Here is a 21498-nt window from a genome sequence, read left to right as displayed (position 1 = left end):
TCGCCTTCTTGGACATAATGATTCATTTATATAAATAAGTTCATCCATAGTTAAATGCATATGTTGAATAAAAAATTTCTTTTTTTTTACTCGTCTTTTTTCAGAATTTTTTCCTTATTATTCTATTTTACAAATTTTGCTATTATCAGTGCCAGACCTCTTGTTTCAGTTTTGATTCTAAGACAATGACATATTTCAGTCAAGTCTTTCTTGACAACACATCCCAAGGCCTTACTAAATGAAGCAACAATTTCTTCCATGTATTCATTAGGAGTTTGTGGAACACCATATGGTGTTGAAGATATAAACTGTGTGAAGATATATATCTTCCCACAGTTTATACTGGAATATTGCTCAGCATCCAACAACCTTTCTTTTAGTTCATAATTTATTTTCTCTGTGTACCTTAATTTCTTTTTTGTACCTTCAATCTTCTCATGATAACCTTAGTTAATTGCTCTTGTGCTTCAGTTATTTTGCTTATATTTTTAATGACTGAATGACAAAAATTAATAGACTGACCTAGATTTTTTTCCATTTTTTTATTGTCTGTTCTCATATCATTAAGAAGCTTGACAATATCTTCTAGTATAATTTTTCTAAAGACACAGCAGTCTCTAAGACGATGCTCTTTCTTCTGTCTCCTTGACAAACATTACATCTCCATTCATTTTTTTTTGTTTTAAAAATTCATATTCACTATTTGTTATATTCTCACATATGCCATGTGAGATTTCCCATTACAAGCATAAACAATTATTTTCTTGTTTTCTTATTACAAATTTTACAAGCCATTCACTTGATTGAATGGCTTATAAAATTAACAATAACAATAAAAAATGCCAGTTGAATGGAATTTGACACTAGTATTAGAAAAATACATTAGTATAAATTATTATAAATACAGAGTGTCCCATATAAAACGCAACCCAACCTTATATTGGTAGGTATTGAAATAATAAAAAGGCATGTGTAAATGTAAATGTAATTTTTATTATTACCATCCATTACCTTACATTTAGAGTAAATGTTGGAAGTGGCCACCATCTTCTTGAATACAAGCTTCAATTCTTTTTACAGCGTTTCTTGCAACTTTTTTCAAAGTTTGTGGCTGGATATTTAATACAGCTTGTTCAATATTGACTTTCAATTATTCAAGTGTTCGTGGTTTGTTGCTGTAGGCTTTTTCTTTGAGGTAACCCCATAGAAAAAAATCCGCCGCAGTCAAATCTGGAGATCTTGGTGGCCACAAGCCTCGACCGACAACACGATTACCAAAGAATTCCTCAATGAAATCAGAGGTTGAACCTGCTTAGTGCGATGTCGCACCGTCATGTTGTAGCCAGCAGTGTCTGTCTTCCTCTTCCAAAAGTGCAATGAACTGAAGTAAAATATCCTGATATCGTTCTGCATTAATGGTGTACTCGAAAAAATAGGACCTCTTATTTTCTTCCGCGATATCGCGCACCACACGGCCAACTTCTGCGGGTGTAATTGTTTTTCGTGATAAACGTGGGGAGTTTCAGCACTCCAAATTCTACTATTTTGGCTGTTTACATAGCCATCCAAATGAAACTGTGCTTCATCTGTGAAAAATAACGAATCCATAAAATTAATTCCCTCACGCAGAAATCGACGGAACCATTGACAATATTGTAGCCGTTTTTCTTTGTCGGGCTCAAGAAGTTGATGAACCGTTTGAATGCGATAAGGTCGTAATTGTAATTGTTTGGTCACCCGATTAACAGTTGATTTAGACAAATTAATTTCAGCAGACAAACGTCTGATCGATTTATTTGGCAAGGCGAGTAATCGGTCTTTGATTTCAGTGATTGTATCTGTATTCAACACTGATGCAGATCTTTTGTGTTCCTTGTTATTAACAGAACCAGTCTCTCTAGATTTTTCAACCAACCTTAATACTGAAGTTTTGTTAGGAGTTGGTTTATCTGGGTACTTATGGCGAAACAAATCTTACACTGCAACCACTGATTTGCAGTGCAAGTGAAACGTGAAACGCAACAAATGAAACGTGTTTTTATTTGTTGCAACTCAAGAATGAAAACACGTTTATATAGCGAAAACACCATCTTGTCTCTAGCAATACACTGAACGTTATGATTGCATTGTTGTTACTATCGGTAGTGTTCTACTGCGCCGCCGCGATGTTCAGATGTTGGACGAACCCATTTCAGTAATGAGTAGGGGAGTAAGCTTGACTTTTGAAATTTCATGGATGAGTGATTGATGGGTTGCGTTTTATATGGGACACCCTGTATTATAAGTAGTAACTGATAATACAGTACAACAGAGGTTGTACATTCTTAATGAAACATTTTTTTCAGTTGTAACACCGTTTCATTTAATGGGCTCTATCAACACCCAGAACAGTTTGATATGATCTATGAATAATTCTCATGAGATTTTAGAACAACCCTCATAATGAAAAAATTGGAATTTGATGTGTCAATATCACATAAGCAGGTAATCTTTCAATTTTTCCAAAATATTATTGCAATTTAGTCATTTATTCTTTCATTGGCTAAGTAAATGAGAAAGAAATTGCTAGAACCTATTACCCACAAGATGGACCAATGGCACACACCACAAATGTTTTGAAAATTTGTTGTACAAAGTAGTTTTTGAATATGGGCTTGTTTCACAGCACATCTGGCCACCCGGTTCCCTATAACTTACACTTATGATTTTTATTTTTAGAAAATAATGAAGAATCTGTTTACAAGAACAATAATGTTCATACACTGGATGAACTGAAAAATAATTGAATTTGTGAATGCAATCACTTCTTTGATACTTCAGCATTTTTTTCAAGCATGATAAAAACTTTAGGAATGCCTGAAGGCAAATTGGAGCCTTACTGATCTGATCACCTCCTATAAATAAACATTAATTCTAGTAAGTATTCCTTTTTTTACCATTATTATTTGAATATAATAAATTAAAATTTTGTAAACATTGATGCAGTTTAATTTGGAACACTATATATATTAGCTTTCTTAAACTGCACCGAAAAAATTAAATTAAATTGCACCATAGAGTAATAAATACACCGAGAATCCCGGGAAACTATTTTAACGTAAATTATTTCACTCAATGATTTTTAAAAAATATTATTTATATATTAATGAAGCCTCCTGGTTCGTAGCCTCGTTCAAATTCGGTAGTCAAATACAATCGATAGTGAAAACTTTTGATATCGATCGATAGTTTCAAGCTCTGTAACGACCGTGATATTTACTTCAAACATAACCTTTGTAGCGTATTTTCGTATACTCTACTATCTTCAATATTGTTAGTATTTAAATTTTCAGTGGGTACATCATTTTATCATAGCTAATACCTTATATTTCTATCTTGCTTGTGTTTGTTTACTAATACTTTGTTATATTTCTGTTATGGTTAGTAGCTCTGTTCTATCTCGTTATGTTGTAAAATTTAAGTAGTTTCTACCAACAATTTTTATAAAAACTACCAAAATTTAAATTTCAGATGATTTTAAAAAAATTATATTATTTCTGAATTAATTTTTAACGTAAATTGAAATTGCAGCATTTTATTATGTTGTGAATCTTAGTATAATATGGTTGTATATTATTTTACACTAACAAGTTATGTAATTTAGTAAATTCATTGAAAATATTACTACTAACAGAACCAATGCCTTGGCTTATGAAACCCCCATTTAGTAACACTCATTCTGAAAAAAAAGAATTGAGGATAAGGAAAGATGAATAGATAGTATATGAATGAAAAAATTAATTTACAGTAGAGCTACTTTGAGAGGTCAAAGTAATTTATCATATGGTTTTCTTTTAAGTGGATTACTGCACATTGTTGATGTTTACTGACCATAGAGCAGAGTAAGGAATAAAAAAAATTAACAGAGCTGCACTTCTGTTAACTTGAATATTGTAAACTGAATATAAGTGCATATTTGTTTACTTTTTATATCGGTGTATTTAATTTTTTTCTACTAGATAAATCTGAAGTTGCTTCTGATTTTACAAACAGAACTGTTGGAATTAAAAAGTTGTTTATTAAAAGTTTTAATTTGAAGAGAGTTTGGAGTTTACTTACTTTTATCGAAACAAATAAAAAATAGATCCAAATATTACTTTATCAGTATATTAATATTACAAATGTTAGCTATTTTTTATGGTAAAAAAATCGTAGGTTCCTGTATATTTGGTCGTAACTAAATATGCAATGTTTTCTTGAAGTACCCAGGTTTCTTAAAGTATAATTCCAAGCATAAAAAATGGCCATAATCTAATTCCCCTTCAAAGTGAGTTGGGTTGAAATATCTCCCATCATGTAAGAACCTGAAATAAGCTTACACCTAAATTGTTTGAAATTTCCCAAACAAATAAAGACATCTGGTGTAGAATAAAAGTTTTACATTTGCATTTATTTTGTTTTCAATCTGGGTTTTCTTAGTGACTTTTCTTTATATACTGACTGATTGCCAAGAGTGATTTCATGACAGTTTCTTCAAGTCAGTTCAGCCATAATCAGTGCATTATCACTCAAAGTGAATATAACTCTGATATATATTTTAGACCATGAAAAGTCGTACAGTTTTAAGAATTATTTCTCAAACATTATATTAGGATATTTATGTTATTTTTTTTGTGTTAATAGAATTTACATTGTTTTTTTTTATGTGAGTACATTGTAATGTTGTTTCAGAGCATAATTGAAGGAATGTAAAACAAATGTAATTTGTTTTACATAATTTGTGAAAAGATAATTTTGAAATCTCTGGAAGTTCTTAAACCATACAAAAAATGTCAGTAACACTGACTAGGGCTGGACCTGCAGAAATCCTGCGTGCTGCTCAGAAAGATGACTTCTTCTGTAGGAAATTAAGAGAACTTCTAACTGAGATTTTATTGCAAGTCGGAGGTACATAAATAAATTTTAACCTTTTTGTAAACTTTCTTCTATTTGTAATTCATTATTATATTTTACTTTAACTTCATTTAACTTAAGAGTTAATACTGCGAGTGAAATAAATATCTATGTTGATATGATGTATAGCTGTTGGTATTAGAGTTATTGTTAATGAAAGAGAAGAGAGTTTAAAATGGTTAAGAAAAAAAATTTTTTTAGAAATCTGCTTACCTAAAAAGTAATACATATGACGAGAAATATATTCATAATTATTAACAGTAAATGACAAATGAAAATAAACTTTATTCTTAGAAATTTAGTTTTCTCTATAATCAAATAAACTTAAGTAATTTTAAATTTGGTCATAAAATTGGTTTTGTATAATTTTTATATTCATGAGCTAGTAAAATAATCAATGAAGAAATATGTTTTAGTTAACAATTTACCTAGAATAGAAAGCAATTCACTTTTTCACCAAACTACCTGAGTGAGTCTGATGAAAATGTGTAGTTGAGGTTAGTTCATATTAAGTATACAAAAATATTTTAAGGTCAGAAATATTACTAACCAATACAAGTATGCATCAGCAATTTGTAATAATTTTGGTACAAAACTTTTACAGTATTTTAAGGTAAAGGAATGTAAGATTTCAGAAAAAATATTTTTAAAAAATACTGAATGCAGAAGTGTCATTATTATATAGAGAGGGTGTTTAGAGAGTAAATTATGAACTGAATACAGTATAAAGTTGACAAAGTAAAACTTCAGTAAGTAGTAGAATATTTACTTAATTTTCATTTAGATTTATCTTTACAGCATATTTACCCGTAACTACATTAGCCTACATCACACTAAACCTGGTAGTAAACTAGTTACCTCAGTTTATAGTGTTTGGTTGTTAGTATTTTCGACATTTTTAACCCTTTTGAAGGAGCATTGTCAATGGTTTATGCTTTTTATTGATGAGCATTTTCAGTTTAGCTTTCCTTCCTACTAGACACTGAGCTGCTAAACTCCTTACTCAATATATGTACACCATACCACAAACACTTCACAGATTACTACATATACTCTTACACAGAAATACAACAACATCTTACACTGTTTCTTCTTACACTTGCTGCACTCGGTGGTATTACGACACCTTATGGAACGCAAATGTAACCGAAGGTGGAAACTATCATGCTGATGAGTGGATGGCTCTATGTAGTGAGTCTCAAATGATGTTGTCTAAGGCACCAGGGTGAATCCAGTTGTATAAAGCCCTAGCTCCAGTAAGCACATGCTCTGCTAGAGTTATCAGTGTTATTCATAGGAACCATATGTTAATCCCAATGAATATTCCTTCAGTAGGTGTTGGTCCACTTGAAACACCAATAAATAGGAGTTATTAGAGACTTTGAATGACTCTCAGCCTAAGATTTAGCTAGTGGTGAGGAAACAAGAAACATTAAGGACGGAGTGAAATTTTTTTGTATAATGTTTCTTTTGGTGAGATACAGCAAGGATAGTAAATCATTTGGTAAGGTTTCTCCCTTCTTGATAAATACGTTATAGCTGGTGGTTCTCCAGAATCTGTAAAAAAGTTAGGGAATGGCACCCTGCATATTGAAGTTAATAATGAAGAACATGCAGGTAATCGCTAGGCTTTAAGTATATAGGGAATGATGGAGTGAGACTGGGCGGATAAGACATTGAATTTCAGCAAAGGAGTAATCGTTTGCCGTAACTTGGATGATGTTGAATTAATTACCTGAAATAACAGAAGAGTTGTCATAGCAGTACAGAGAATTATGAGAAACGAGAATGGTGTTGATATACCAACACCTTCATTAGATCTATCTTTTTCAAGTCTGACTGTCCCTAACAGAATAAAAGTAGGTTAACTTTCTATTCGTGTATGACCATATATATATATATATATATATATACACCTAACCCCAGATGCTATTCCAGTATCTGGGATTTGGTTACAACAAAGATGGTTGCACAAAAGAACAAGTTTGTGTGTGTTGCCAATGTAATGAACACGATGACATCACATGTGCTGAAGAAGAAAAATATGCAAATTGTAAATGACCACACTCAGCAAGGTTTTGAGAATGCCCAATTTACAAAGAACTAAAAGCTGAGATGAAGCTCTGTACGCAGCAGAAAGTGACCTTTCTGGTGGATGTTGAGAAAATCCCTCAGCATGAGGAATCCCATACAACCTGATAATAGTTTTTCTGCAGCTCTCTCAGACAACATACAAAAAGAGAAAGAGTGCACATCATGAAAGAACTGACCAAATTGGTAGAAGCTTTATGAGAACAAATAAGATTACTCGCATCTGCTATTGCTGCATTGAGTACTGACAAGAAGGTAACTTCTGCAAGAAAGACCGATAATGATTTACAAAAAACCAGTCACACCACCATATAAGGTTCCTGCTGTTCCTATTGTGCAGCAAACTACCAAGATCCCAGTGAAGGGATCTATAAAAACATTATTGCCTGGCACAGCATCTCTGTCCTTCCAGGCTTCCAAGCCCCCTCCACCAACTCAAGGTCTCTATGGTGATATGGTGGTAGGTGAAGTGCTCAAAGAAGCAGAGGAGAGCACTTCCTAAAGCTTTTAAAATCCAAAACTTAAAACCAGGTTGTATTTGATAAGTAATCTGCACACAGACGTTAAAAGAAAAAGTATTTTTTATGGGTATAAATATTATCCAAAGGAATGTCTGCAGTCTCCGTACTCTGCGTGAGGATATCAAAATTCTTTCAAAGGAAATTCCTTTAATACTGTGTCTGCGGAAAACTCGCCTTCATCCCCAGGAAGAAGTATTTTCACTGATAGATCTACGAGAGGTGTGACCATCCAGCTGAGGGTAGAGGACATGTAGGTGTGGCTCTTTTCCTAAAGGAGGTTGTATTGGCCATGTAGATTCCGCTGTATCAGTAAAGATATTGGTGTCATTTAAAATAAATATCTGTAACTTGTTCCTTCCTCCAAACTTCAATATCAGTGAGGATGATCTGACATCTATTTTCACAGATTCCATTACCTTGCTTAATAATCTGTGATTTCAGTGCCCATCACTACTCATGGTGCTCATTATCATGTTCTTCCCAAGACACGGTAGTTGATCAACTGAGGCAGAACGTAGATCTTTGCTTATTGAATGATGGGTCATACATGTTTGTCATCTTCATCTGGTACATTTTCGTGCTTCGATCTCTTGTGTTCAGCATCCCTACTTCCATGACTTACCTGCTGCATTTCCAAAAACCATTTTGCAAGCAATCACAGACTGGTTGTTATCTTGGTCGGTAATAGTGATTTGCTTCAGAGTCAGTTACGCAGGTGGGTGGTTGGGAAAGCAGACTGGATCAGATACAATGATTCTTTTAGCCAATACGACTAGAGTAGTAGTATGATCCACCAACTTGCCAAGTTTACACATCTAATACTTGATAGTGCAAATATATTTCTCTAACTTCTGGGAAGCCAAGGCAGCCTGTTGTTCCATAATGGGATGACGACTATAGAAATGCACTAAGGGATCGTTGCAGGGCCCTATGTAATTTTAATTGTAGACTTACGATAGAATTGCTTTATACTTTCCAGATTATGAGAGCTGTATGCCGTCAAGTGTTTCAGTGTACTAAACGTAAATTATGTGGATGCAATTACTTGGACGATACCATCATCGATTATATGTAGAAAAATTCAAACCATATCTGGATCACGACAATTTCTGCAACTGATTGGACTGAAAAACAACAGCATTCTTGTAACGACCCAATTGATGTGGTGAACACAATTGGCGATACGTTTACGTCAGTTTCACTTACACCATCATATTGACCTGAGTTTATCAGATATAAATTGCAGGTAGAAAGTGTGCCTTTTGTTATTGGAGCTTTGGAAAATGAATTAAATTAAACATTCCTGTTTCTTTTGATGAGCTAAGGTATGCCGTGAATAATTCTCATGACACTTCCCCTGGAAATGATAACATCAAGCTCTGTATGTTATCTCATATCTTAGATACTGCATTATGTCATATTATGTCTATTTACAATAAAATATTCTCTGACCAGGTGTTTCCAGATTCTTGATCTATTGGTGATTCTTGTACTGAAAACTGGTAAAGATAAACTGGTAAGATGTTGTGGAACATATTATGTTCCACAAGTTATCGATCTATATCCTTGACCAGTATCCTGTGCAAGTGATGGAATGAATAATAAAACATTGATTAGTGTGGTACCTTGAGAGAAACGCCCTAATTGTCCCCGAACAATGCCGTTTCCGCCAAGGTAGGTCGGCTATCGATCATGCATTGGAATCTGTTATTCAAAACACCTTCCTAATTCGCCAACACCTGCTTGCTGTATATTGCAATATGAAAACTGCATGCGACATGGCTTGGAGGAGAGGTATTCTAAATAAACTGCATTAATAGGGTATAAAAGGGGATCTGTACGCATTTATCAGAAGGTTCCTCAATACGTGTTTTCACATTCAAGTTAGAATAACCTTATTTGAATGTTTCACACTAGAAAATACCACAGGGAAGTGTCCTAAGTGCTATCTTATTTGCTGTAGCCATAAATAGTATGACAAACTGTGCATGAAAACCTGCTGTGTTTATTATTTTTAGATGATTTTGCAATTTACGTGGCTCGTAGAACGTAAGCTACTGTTGAGAGGCTGCTTCAAATTACTTGTACAATAACCCCATTTAGAATCGTGGTGTAAAACTACTGGATTCACCTTTTCGCCAGAGAAAATGAAGTGCATTTGATTTTCCCGAATGAAGGAACATTTGCTTCTCAACTGTTTTTATAAGGTGATCTAGTTCAACCATGCATGAAGGTTGGATTTTTAGGGTTGGGTTTGTCCAACAACTGGCGTAGGTTACACATTTAAAGGAGCTGAAGATTAATTGTCTAGAAATGCTAGACATGCTGAGATTTCTATCCAATACTTGGGGACCTGATCGTATATGCATGTTGCGCTTCTACTGAACTCTGGTCCATTCCCGCTTAGACTATGGCTGCATGGCTTATTCGTCAGCACAGGCCACTGCTCTAAAGATGTTTGATGCAGTCCACCATTCATTTATCCATTTGCCTTCAGGTGTGTTTCGTTGAAGCCCTGTAGTGAGTCTACTAGTGAACGAACAGTGGTGAGCCATCTATTTGGAATAGACAAAACCAAATGATCTGCTTCTATGTAGCTCACATTAAAGCACAACTAAATCATCATACCTCTGATATGGTGTTCTCCAACCCACATCTTAATCAATATCAGGAACATCCGAGATCTACTGCTTTGCTAGGCATCAGAGTCTGTTTCAGCACCTTTTCTTAGCTCTAAATACCTCCAGTATCTCCTTTTACTCAACATTATTAACCCCCCTCCCTTGGCAGCCTTTTATCATAAATTGTTGCTTTAGTTTTTGTCAATATCATAAAAAATACATAAGCTTGGTTATCTTACAAGAAAAATGTTACAATATTGTAAATAGCTTGAATCCAGATGATATTATTTTTACAGATGGCTCCAAACATATAACTCTGTTGGTTGTATTTTGAGGTTGGCAATAGAATATATATGTATACTCTATTCAACATTGCCTTTTCAGCATTGCTAGTGTTTTTGTCATGGAGCTGTTTATTATCAATAAACCATTAAATATGCTTAGCCCAACATTCTGACACGTACTTGTCTGCTCAGATTCCATGAGTGCCTTGCAAACGATTAGTGACATATACTCCAGACACCCTGTTGTGCATGAGATACAGTTTTGTTATTTCTGAAATGACTCAATGTAGCACAAGTGTAAGCTTCTGCTGTATCCCCAGCCACATTGGAATTTCAAGCAATGAGCACGCTGATCATGCAGAAAAAGAGGGTTGTTTTCAGCCTCCTTTCAGTAGTCATGTTGTTTCTGAGGAGGGTGGTTTGTGATGGGTAGCAAAGTGAATGGCATGCTATTATCAATGATAAACTTCATCCTGTTAAGGATGATGTGTCACTGTGGGGCTCTTCATCCAGGACTATCCGCCAAGAGGTATTTACCATTTTTAAATAAGGCACACTAGATTCATTCATGGACATCTCATGAATCAGACTGATGCACCTGTTTGTGTTTGCTGCGACTGTAAACTGATGGTACACCACTTACTTGTGGATTGTGTCTGTTATGTAGCATTGCATCAGAAATTTAAATTTGGGACTAACATCAGAAATGTTTTAGACATTGTTATTCAATGTCTTACTACTTCTTAAGGCCATGCATCTGCATTCAATTATTTGTTTATTATTATAATGTGCTTTATCAATTTTTTCTGTTTGCCATATGCAAGATAGCAGTTTGTTTTGTTTTAAGTTAGATTTTTAATATCGTTTTTTATTGTAGTTTTATTTTGTTTTTAATATATGGAATAGGGGTTTTAAAGCAATTAATTTTTTTAGTTAATTTTTACTTGCTTACAATAATAATATTGTGTCCGGGTACTGACAATGACACTTTGTTGTGTGCCCAGGAAACAAGAAATTAATAAGTCACAAATCACTTGCGCCCAGCTGTTGAGATGCATCTTCACTTATCACAAGAGTTAGATGATAATGTTTTTATAATACAACTTTTCTACTAATCTTTATTTTTAACTCAACTTCTAAAACCACTATCTTCCCAAAAAAGGACACAACTACAATTCGCAATTATTTTATTTTGGTGTTGACATAATTTTTAATTTTAATTATTTGTAAATGTACATTAAAAATTAAATTGTTTTATGTTTATTTATGAGGGTTATTTTTTTCAAGGTTCCAATCAGTTGCGAAATAAAAGCCCATGCAAAAATCGAATGAACCTTTGCGCATATGTGTTCTGCAGCAAATCTAGTATGGCCTTCAATCACACCGCATCACTTCATTTAGTTCTGAACACGCAGCTAGCACGTAAATACGTCTACAGCATCTCCCGCCAAGTGTGAAGTGCATGCAGTAATTCGATTTCTTCAGGCTGAGGGGTATAATGCAGCTGAAATTCATCGACGAATAAGTAATGTGTGCTGTGAAACTTCAATGAGTGACAGCAAAGTTCAACAATGGTGCAGAAACTTTAAAGCAGGACTTACAGATGTTCATGATGCAGGCGGTCAGGGAAGGAAGCGAGTATCACCCGATGATCTCGTTGAGCTAGTGGATGAGGCAATTCGAGAAAATCGTCAGTTCACAATTTCTGTATTGAGTGATTCGTTTCCTAAAATTTCAAGGTCAGCTCTCTATACCATTGTGAGTGAGAGACTTCAGTACCGCAAACTGTGTGCAAGATGGGTTCCCAAGATGCTGTCCGACCATCACAAAACAATGAGAATGGACACCTCCCTAAAGTTTTTCCAGCACTACCACAATGAAGGAGAAGATTTTTTGAACAAAATTGTCACAGGGGACGAGACATGGGTCCATTTTGAAACTGAAGAAACAAAAGAACAACTCAAACAGTGGATGCATTCTCATTCTCCCAGTAAACCAAAGAAGTTCAAGCGAACCGTCTCCAACAGAAAGTGTATGGCTACTGTGTTCTGGGACCGGAATGGAGTTCTCTTGGTGGAATTCATGGAACGTGGCATGACCATCACTCCAGCCTCATACTGCATGACTCTTCAATGTCTATGAAGGGCAATTCAGAATAAGCGGAGAGGAATGTTGTCATCAGGCATTGTCTTTCTCCATGACAATGCTTGGCCGCATGCTGCAGCTGTAACAAAGAAACTCCTGCAGTGTTTTCGTTGGGAAGCGTTTTATCACCCACTATACAGCCCGGACTTGGCTGCATCCGATTTTTACCTCTTTACTCACATGAAATGCTGGCTAAGTGGACAGCATTTTGGCACAGACATCAAGCTGCAGACCAGCGTAGAAACGTGGTTGAAAATACAGGCGGCTCCTTTCTATGACAAGATATTGGAAAGTTGATACCACACTATGACAAATGCCTAAATCGGAGTGGCGACTATGTAGATAAATAGCGTTACTATGTAAGTACTTGTTACAAATAAAAAATGTTTTATTTTCACTATGATTTTAATTTCGTGACTGATCGGACCTTGAAAAAAAAAATAACCCTCGTACTACAAACTGTTTGAACTTATATGAATAACTTAATATGAATAAATATTATATTTAAACAAAGTTTAATAATTTTTCTTTTATTAAATAGTTTGTTTTATCCCAAGCATTATAGTTTCATGGCATATAATTCATCTTTCACAAACATTCACCTAAAGAAAAAATCTGAAGGTATGAGATCTGATAATCTAGGTGGTATTTCTATCAAATTCCATCTTTTACTTTGCTGCCATAGACTTCATTAACACAGTTGCATGGTGTACTAAAGCTCTTTTATGCTGAAATTAGAAACTTTTTAGATTATTGAATTCTTTTATACCTGTGGAATAGTATACCTATGTAGCATTTCTTCATATTTCGCACCTGCATCTTCAAAAGATCATGGCTCATGGCTCAGCATTCCTTGGCCATCTGCTCTCAAACTGTTACACCAAGATGGTTCAGCTAAATCTCAAAATATATGTTATTTCCTGAATAAATTAGTAAATTGTGTCTGTTTATCTGGATAATTAAAAGGTTGCTTATCATACTTAATATTGTTGATTTCAATTCCAAAAACCGCAACCTTTTTTAATCAAGATAATTTTCTACAAAACCATGGTATGGTAATATTAACATTTTTCTGGTGTAGACTGCTATAAACTGAATATACTGAATTTTTTGTTTAGCAGTTTTCTCAGACTTTAAATGATTACTTATAACATTTTAGTTAGTTTGTTTTCCTTGCTTGTTGCAGCTTTAAACCAACCTGTTGTTAAACACTCTATAGCAGAACTTTGGTCTTCAAAATGTCTTCTTAATTGTAGATCACCTTCCTCTTCATTGAAATTAAGTGATAATGATTATCCCTTCCCCTAGTTAATTATTGCATTAAAACCACTTGAGTTCCATCTTTTCAAAGCAAAAATGTGTTTGTTTTTTTTTTAGGAGGGAATGTTTTAATGATTAAAAAATCATTATCTTTAAATATAAATGACAAAAGACCAATAGTTTAACTGCAGCTGGATGGTGATAGTTACTTTAATCACACGCAGCATTTTCCAGTGGTACATTTAAGAAGCGAAAATGCAAGACCTGAGAAATTAAAACACTGATAGAAATAATTTCAAACCAGGACTCTAGTTTTAATATTTCAATGGATAAAGGATTTTACTCAATTCGATAGATGATTATATTTTCAAACATGTATAAATGAGGAAAAATTCTAACATGTTGATTTTTAGAGTGTATATTAATCAGAGTTGAGGTTGATATTAAATAACAAAAAATTGGAGCATTTGAAATAAGAATGCAGAAAAGAATTTAAAAACTTGATATTATGGGTTTTTGAAGTAAACTTGGTTGAGTTCGGAGTAAAGAGGTGATATGGGTATAGAGTAAGAAAGGTTACTTTTCCAGAATGTTTGTTAGAAAAACTGAATTGGATACAATTTATGAAGTAAGTAATTGTTGAAAAATGTTATGGCAAAGATTTTTTTTTTTTTTGTCTTCAGTCATTTGACTGGTTTGATTCAGCTCTCCAAGATTCCCTATCTAGTGCTAGTCGTTTCATTTCAGTATACCCTCTACATCCTACATCCCTAACAATTTGTTTTACATATTCCAAACATGGCCTGCCTACACAATTTTTTCCTTCTACCTGTCCTTCCAATATTAATTCCAATTAATGTCTTTAAAAACCTAAACATATGTTCTATACTGTACTAAAATAAATTTCACAATATAGAATAAAAAAGAGAAGAAAATAACATGAAGCATTTGCTGTATCAAAACTCTTGATAATGTAGATATAAAGCAAAAGAATATAAATATCTGCTTTTTTGTTACATTTAAGGTTTTTTTTCTATAAATGAATTATGGTAATTTTATTAATGACTTATTTTTTCTGTTTAAGGTACAAGAGTATTGATCAAGTATAGAGAATTACTAAATGCCACTGGTAATCTGATGTATTTTGGTGCTACAACATTAAGTGGTCTTCAGACCCTGGGAGAAGAATATACAGGAATTTTACAGTTTGATGTATTACAATCTGATATACCACAACTAAGGGTTAGCTTCATATTTATTTATTACTGTTAGCGATGATGTTATAAATACAAAATATTAATATTAGAAAAGCCTAGAAATGATAATTTAAATTAAAAACTTGATTGTGATTAGATGATATTAATATGCAGATATTTACAGCAACAAAAATACTATTTTGTAGAGTTTGGAATTTTTTTCTACCATCTTGAATTCAGCTTTTAAATTAGTGTTTCTTGACTTTCATATAAAATTTAACAAAAAAATATTGCAGTGAAGCCTACTTTTTAAGTATTTTTTTTTTTTGTTTTTAAGGGATCAATAACCAAAATTGCTATAATGCTAACATCTTGCAAGAAATGTAAGAAACTAGAGAAAACTTGCCATAAAAAAAAGGTTGTTTTTTTATATCACTCCTTGATTGTATTTAATAACTCTACTTATAATAGTTATTATTATAAAACAATTCAATCATTATTAAAAACATTCAACATTTTATTCTATAACTTAGGAACATCTTACATACCTTACCTTTATAACATCTAGATAGTTTGCATCATTATTCTAAAGTTAAATAATGTAGTAATGTAGAACAGCTGATATTATCTCTATGAAACTTTATTCTTAATTAGCTCTACAGAAACTAGCTATCAATTCTTACTTTTTAACAATTAAATTTTTATAAAATTTTACAACCCACTTAATTCAACTGTGATAATCATGGATGATATGGCAAAAGCCTAATAAATTCTGTAAATCAATTATACAATTCATTTTAATAAATTGCATAGTAGTGCATTAAATTTTTATTCTTTACTTAGTCAAATTTTTTGTATTTGTAATGTTATTTTTTAATATAATCAAATTCAGAAGCTACTAATTTTTAATGTAGCTTTAAATAATGTCTTCTTTAAACAAAACAATTTCATATACAATCTTTGTTAATGATGTATGGGTACTGCACATGAGTGATGATACTTAGGTTATAAGGATTTGAATAAAACAAAATGCCTTCTATATAGAAGGTTTTGGATTCTAATCCCATACTCATGCAGTACATGATGGTATTTTTCATACACTACAACATTCATCTGTCATTATAGTACTTAAATGTAACTGAGCATTAAATTGTTACTGGAAAAAATAATTTTTTTTCAAAACAGAAGTTAAATTTGGTTGAAACTCATGAGAGTAATAAAAGTATTTGAAAACAGTTTTTTTTTTTAATATTTGATTTTTACTCCATTTGCATATTTGATAAAGATTCTGTTTTATTTCTGTGTTGCTATTTTAAACAGTAATTTTTTTTTTTTTTCAGAAGCGATTATTAATGATTCTGCTTAGTGAGTTTGGACAGAAACTTACATCATTATTAATATTAAAATTTGAACACCATAATTTATTAAGAAATGAAAAAAGTAAAATTAGACCAGAAGCAAGACGTGATTTGTTAAAGTTCATTTCTTATATGAAAATGATTGTACCATTTCTTGAAAGACTCCACAGAGCAGTGTTCTACTGGACAGGATACTATTGTCATATATCCAAACATTTGACTGGTATTCAATACGTACGTTTTATTATATAAAAAATTTCAGTATCAATTTTTTAACGCTATTTTAATGTATTTATATTTCATAAAAAATGATATGACATAGACCATGATAAAAAAATTGCTTATTTGTTGGCTTCCAGTTCTAATTGCTTCAAATTAGCTTCATTGTGACTTCACACTCTTAAACCAGTAGTTCTTCGATCACTGGAAAAATTTCTTGAGTTCTCTTCTGGTATGCCTATCAACTGTGAACTTATATTCTTCTTTGATATATATTTTTAATTCTTGAATGAGGATCCTTTCAGCAGAATCTTCAGCTTAGAAATTAAATAGTGTAATGTATGTGATCCCAATTTTGATTTCATTGTCAAAAGCCTACTGAAACTTGGGAATTGTTCATTTTGGAAAAAACTTTTTCTAAGCTCTTGATAACACTTATTGCAGTAGTGTTATTTATAACATTCCATCATTGCACACAAAGTAAAAATGCAATGAATCCAGCTTCATAAGTACACACATACTTGGCTGGTTGGCAATAACTGACTCATTCTATGAGACTACAAAAAATCACTACTGCACATTAGGTATACCATGCCATGCTGAATTTTTCCACTTAAATCCAAAAATTCTCTTAAAAAAAATCAGTGGTTTTTGAACAGACCTTATACAATTATATATGTATATTTTATCTTATATCTTTCTATCTGTATTTTTCTAATGTAAATTAAAAATTAACAGTTGTATACATAATTCGTTTGTCTTTCTCTAGTGTTAATCTCTTATATTTGCACACAGTTCTCTGGTTTTTATTTATTTTTTATTTGCAATTTTACATGTGTTAACATTTTAATGTATTAATAATAAATTTGTAGAAGTTTTTGTAATAAAAAAATTAATTTATAATATTTATTTACAGGTACTTGTTCGATATTGGTTAAAAAATCGTCAGTCACTATATGGATTTAAATTACTTAGTGTTGTTACAACATTGCAGACACTATTGGTTATTATTACAAAATCTATAAACTTTTTTAATTATAATGATCAGAGCTTACAGGCACCTACAGATAATATTAATAAATCAGTTTTATCAAATAAAAAATGTCCTTTGTGCTTGGATGAAAGGAAAAATGTTAGTGTAACACCTTGTGGTCATTTATTTTGTTGGTATTGTATATTAGAATGGGTGCAAAATGAACAGAAGTGTCCAATATGTAGAGAAACTGTGTTACCATCAAGGGTTGTACCGCTACAGCATTACTCATGAAATCATTTCATATGATAGTTGGTGTTGGTAAAATAGAAAAAAATTTATTACTTTATGTAGTAATTAATATTGTTAAGTTTATTTTAGGTGCTGGATGTTTGTTTAGATTTGATTTATTTGTTGGTATATTAATAGGAGAGAATAATCTGCAATCATTATTAGACCAAACATTAGTTTTCTTAATTATATTAGGCAATTATAGATAATTGTAGTTATTCACAGATTGTGTACACTAAGATTTAGGTTTTTATACAGGGTAATATGCCGAACTACCATATTCTCACAAGGCAGTTCCTGTGTGGTTCTTTCTCTTTATCCACACTCTCCCCCTTGTTTACTTCTTCTTCCCTGTGTAAGTATTCTTAGATTGATCGATTTTAATGACCTCAATATGGTTCTATTTTGCAAGTTTAGACCTGTTCAAAAAGTTGATAGTGTACATCCTGATCGCATTAGGGGAAGACACTCTCCATGTGACGTTTCAGTCACCGTGCCACCCCCTCCGTACCTAGTCCTTATTGGCTTTACCAGATGTCATCTTCAGTACCTTGCCAGTGACATCTTTCAGTCAAGTCTCAGTTGATAGCATTCAACTTTAATTAATTTGATAAGTAATTAAAACATTATTTATTACAAAAAAAAGTTTGAGATAAGCATGTACTGTCACACAGATAGCTTCGTCTCTCAGAAACTCTTGAAGCAATCTGTATACCCAAATTGTTTTTGTTTATATAAGTAAAGAGAAAATTAAATTTCTGTAATTCTTCGTTTACTTCACAATTTAGTTTATGAGTAAGATTAATTATTTTTTTAAAATAAATATCTCTCTAAATTAATGTTCCATGACATTTCTAATCAATAACTAATGTTTATGCTGCTGTGTTTTTTTTTTGTCCTGAAGATTGGGATTAATTTTGTCTTACAGTGGAATGTAAATTTCTGTTAGATCATATTGTTATAGCAAGAGTACAAACATTTAATTACAAAATCTTTGATTGCTAAGACTATTACAATCAGTCCCTAATTTATATAAATTAAAAATGAAAAAAGTTACATCTGTTAAGAGCTGGCTATGCAATTTTACTTTGTACAAAGGGCAAAATACTGATTGCTTTGATTTTTGGAATCATAAAAATGCTGTACTATTATTTATATGCTCTAACTAACTGTACCTAAAACATAATACTAATATATTTTTGTTGTTGATTGATAGTCTTCATGTTCACTTTTAAATCTGTTGTTTTGCATGCTGTTTGTTCATGGTTAAGCTTTATTTTGAACAAAGCCTTTCAACTTATATATATGAGACATGGATAAAACAAATAAGGGCCAGGTTCTAATAAAAGTGGTTGATAGCAATGAATCATATTGCAAATGCACAGTATCTTATGTTGCTTCTTTAGCTAGATACTGGCCATTTTTTCGGCTGTCTGATGTTGTTTGCATATCATTGGCAGTGATTAATGATGTCTGTGACAATAAACAATTACATCAGTTGTAGAAGCAAAATGTAATTTGATTTCTCAACGTGAAATGAAATTTATCATGAGGAATGCTTCCAAAGTTCATTATGAATTATGTAAAATTTACATTTATACAGTAATGAGTGAAGGAAAGCTAAGACAGTGATATAATGTGTTTAATGACAACTCTACAATTGTTCATGATGAGGGGAATAGTGGAAGGCTTTATTTAACGAATGAACTCAAAAGGTCAAGAAAACTGACATTTTATAATAACTGTCAGTTGGAAGATGATGGCAACTTATTTCTGGGACAAGAAAGAAGTGCCTTACTGATGGATGTTACGGAGCCAGGAATAATATGTGGAGGTGTACTATGAAACACTTTCAAAACTAAGCTGTGCAATTTAGAACTGGTGATGTTGATGTTCTTCAGAATATGTTCTCTTTACTATAACATACACATACTGCTCACACTATCAAGAATATTCATCAGTATTGATAAAAATCTTTTGATCGCCAACCTGGCTCTAACACTTAAGGAAGGTGAAGAAAGACTGTGTGTCTTCCTTCACCTTAAATGTGGTTTTGTTCTCAATGTTTGAAGACAGCAACGAATTGAAAATAGAAGTGTTGAACTGGCTGAAATCAGGCATGATATTTTTATAAACAGAGTGTTAAAATTTGTTTGTAGATACCAGAAATGCTTAGAAAACAATGGTGATTGTATAAAAAGATGTGTACAAAATGTATAACAGGTAATTTTTTATTCTCTTGTATTTTTTTTAAGGACTTGGTGGTTCTTACTTTGAAATATACCTCATTACTGGCATTATCTATATTAAAATTTATCAAAAGAATATGTAAAATTTTCATATATTTACCAATGTTTTTATCAAAGTTTTGTTCATGATGTAAATTCACATCTAATCTCAGAAGAGCACAGCCTTGTGCAAATTTCTATCCATTTTTTGTACTTTTATAAAACAACTGATTATTTATTAATATTTTTAAATGTAGGACTAATTTTAGGCTTGTGTGAATTATTAAATAATAATTAAAGTGTGTAATAAATTTATAAAAATCTGCTAAATTAAGTAAATGAGTATCTCTTTTTTATTAGTGACAGATTCATTTTAGGTTTTTGATTTTTGTAGCTGATGAATTCAATTTTAACTAACTGTTTTTGTTGCATTCTCTTTTATTTAAATTATTAAGTGTATTTTCATAATGTAAGTAGAAAATGTTAATTTTACAACTAGGTAGATCTATTTTGTACTTTTAAATTTTGAAAATCATTAACGAAATCATTTAATTAACAATCTCTGATGCGAAACATTAGCATCTCTTGTCTTTCATCTGGATGGTTCTAGATGACCTTTAGGCCTGATCACAGACTTTTATAGCTGCCACATCCAGTGATGAGACTCTTGATTGTCTCAATCAGTGTATGATATTGGAAAAAAAAATGATATAAAAAATATGATATTGGTCATAGTTTCTCAATCTTCATGCCAGTGGTATAATTGCCATTTAATATTAAATTTAATTTTGAGAGACAAATAAAATATCAATTGTGAATGTCAAAGTAATTGAAGATTTGAAAGTAATCAGTATGTAGTTGATACATGAAATTTTGTAACACTAATAAATATTTTTGATAGTATTGAAAAGAAAATGGATGAAGTTTCAGTAGCACCCCTTTTGAAGTAGGAGTCCATGATATCAACCTTCTAGCCTCATTCTGATTGCTTGCCAATGTTCATAAACTGGAAACCAAAAGAACATAATGCAAGAAGTTGCATTGAACATTCAGTTTATTTAAAAGAATATCTGGAGATAGAAAATAAAATAAGTTTGTAAAATAAAACAATTGTAATAATTAATTTTCATTCATCTATAACTTTATAATTTGTAATTTTTTTAAATCTTGTAACCATGCTGATTCTTCCCAAAACTCAGATTTAGAGAAGAAATTGAAGCGATTTGAATACTTTCAGTTTGTTCATCGGCAATTTTCTCTAATACTGTAAAGTTTCAGAGAGAGAAACCAGAAGAGTATCTGAATATTTTATGTAACACTAATGTGCAGTCTGAGCACAGCAATTGGTATTCTGTTATAGCATGATTAATTCTCTTTTG

General features: G+C 32.1%; 1 protein-coding gene across 4 annotated transcripts in view; it reads left to right on the top strand.

The window, feature by feature from the left end:
• The first annotated feature begins 3243 nt into the window (after positions 1-3243).
• Positions 3244-21498, top strand: part of LOC142327091 (peroxisome biogenesis factor 10-like) — a 28784-nt gene continuing 10529 nt past the window's right edge. For 2 of the 4 annotated variants that reach the window (XM_075369939.1, XM_075369938.1), the window contains exons 1-5: positions 3244-3312; positions 4711-4926; positions 14939-15096; positions 16391-16642; positions 17544-17759. In XM_075369939.1, coding sequence (XP_075226054.1) covers positions 4809-4926; positions 14939-15096; positions 16391-16642; positions 17544-17759 — 744 coding nt within the window. In that variant the 5' untranslated portion in view covers positions 3244-3312; positions 4711-4808. Of the gene's footprint in view, positions 3420-4710; positions 4927-14938; positions 15097-16390; positions 16643-17543; positions 20095-21498 lie in introns of those variants that run through there. The other 2 variants (XM_075369936.1, XM_075369937.1) reach the window with 2 other exon arrangements.

This window comes from Lycorma delicatula, chromosome 6 (assembly GCF_047948215.1).
Source record: "Lycorma delicatula isolate Av1 chromosome 6, ASM4794821v1, whole genome shotgun sequence".
NCBI classification, from domain to species: Eukaryota; Metazoa; Arthropoda; class Insecta; order Hemiptera; family Fulgoridae; genus Lycorma; species Lycorma delicatula.
Note: the sequence above shows the minus strand (reverse complement) of the source record. Positions and strands in the feature narration are given on the sequence as shown.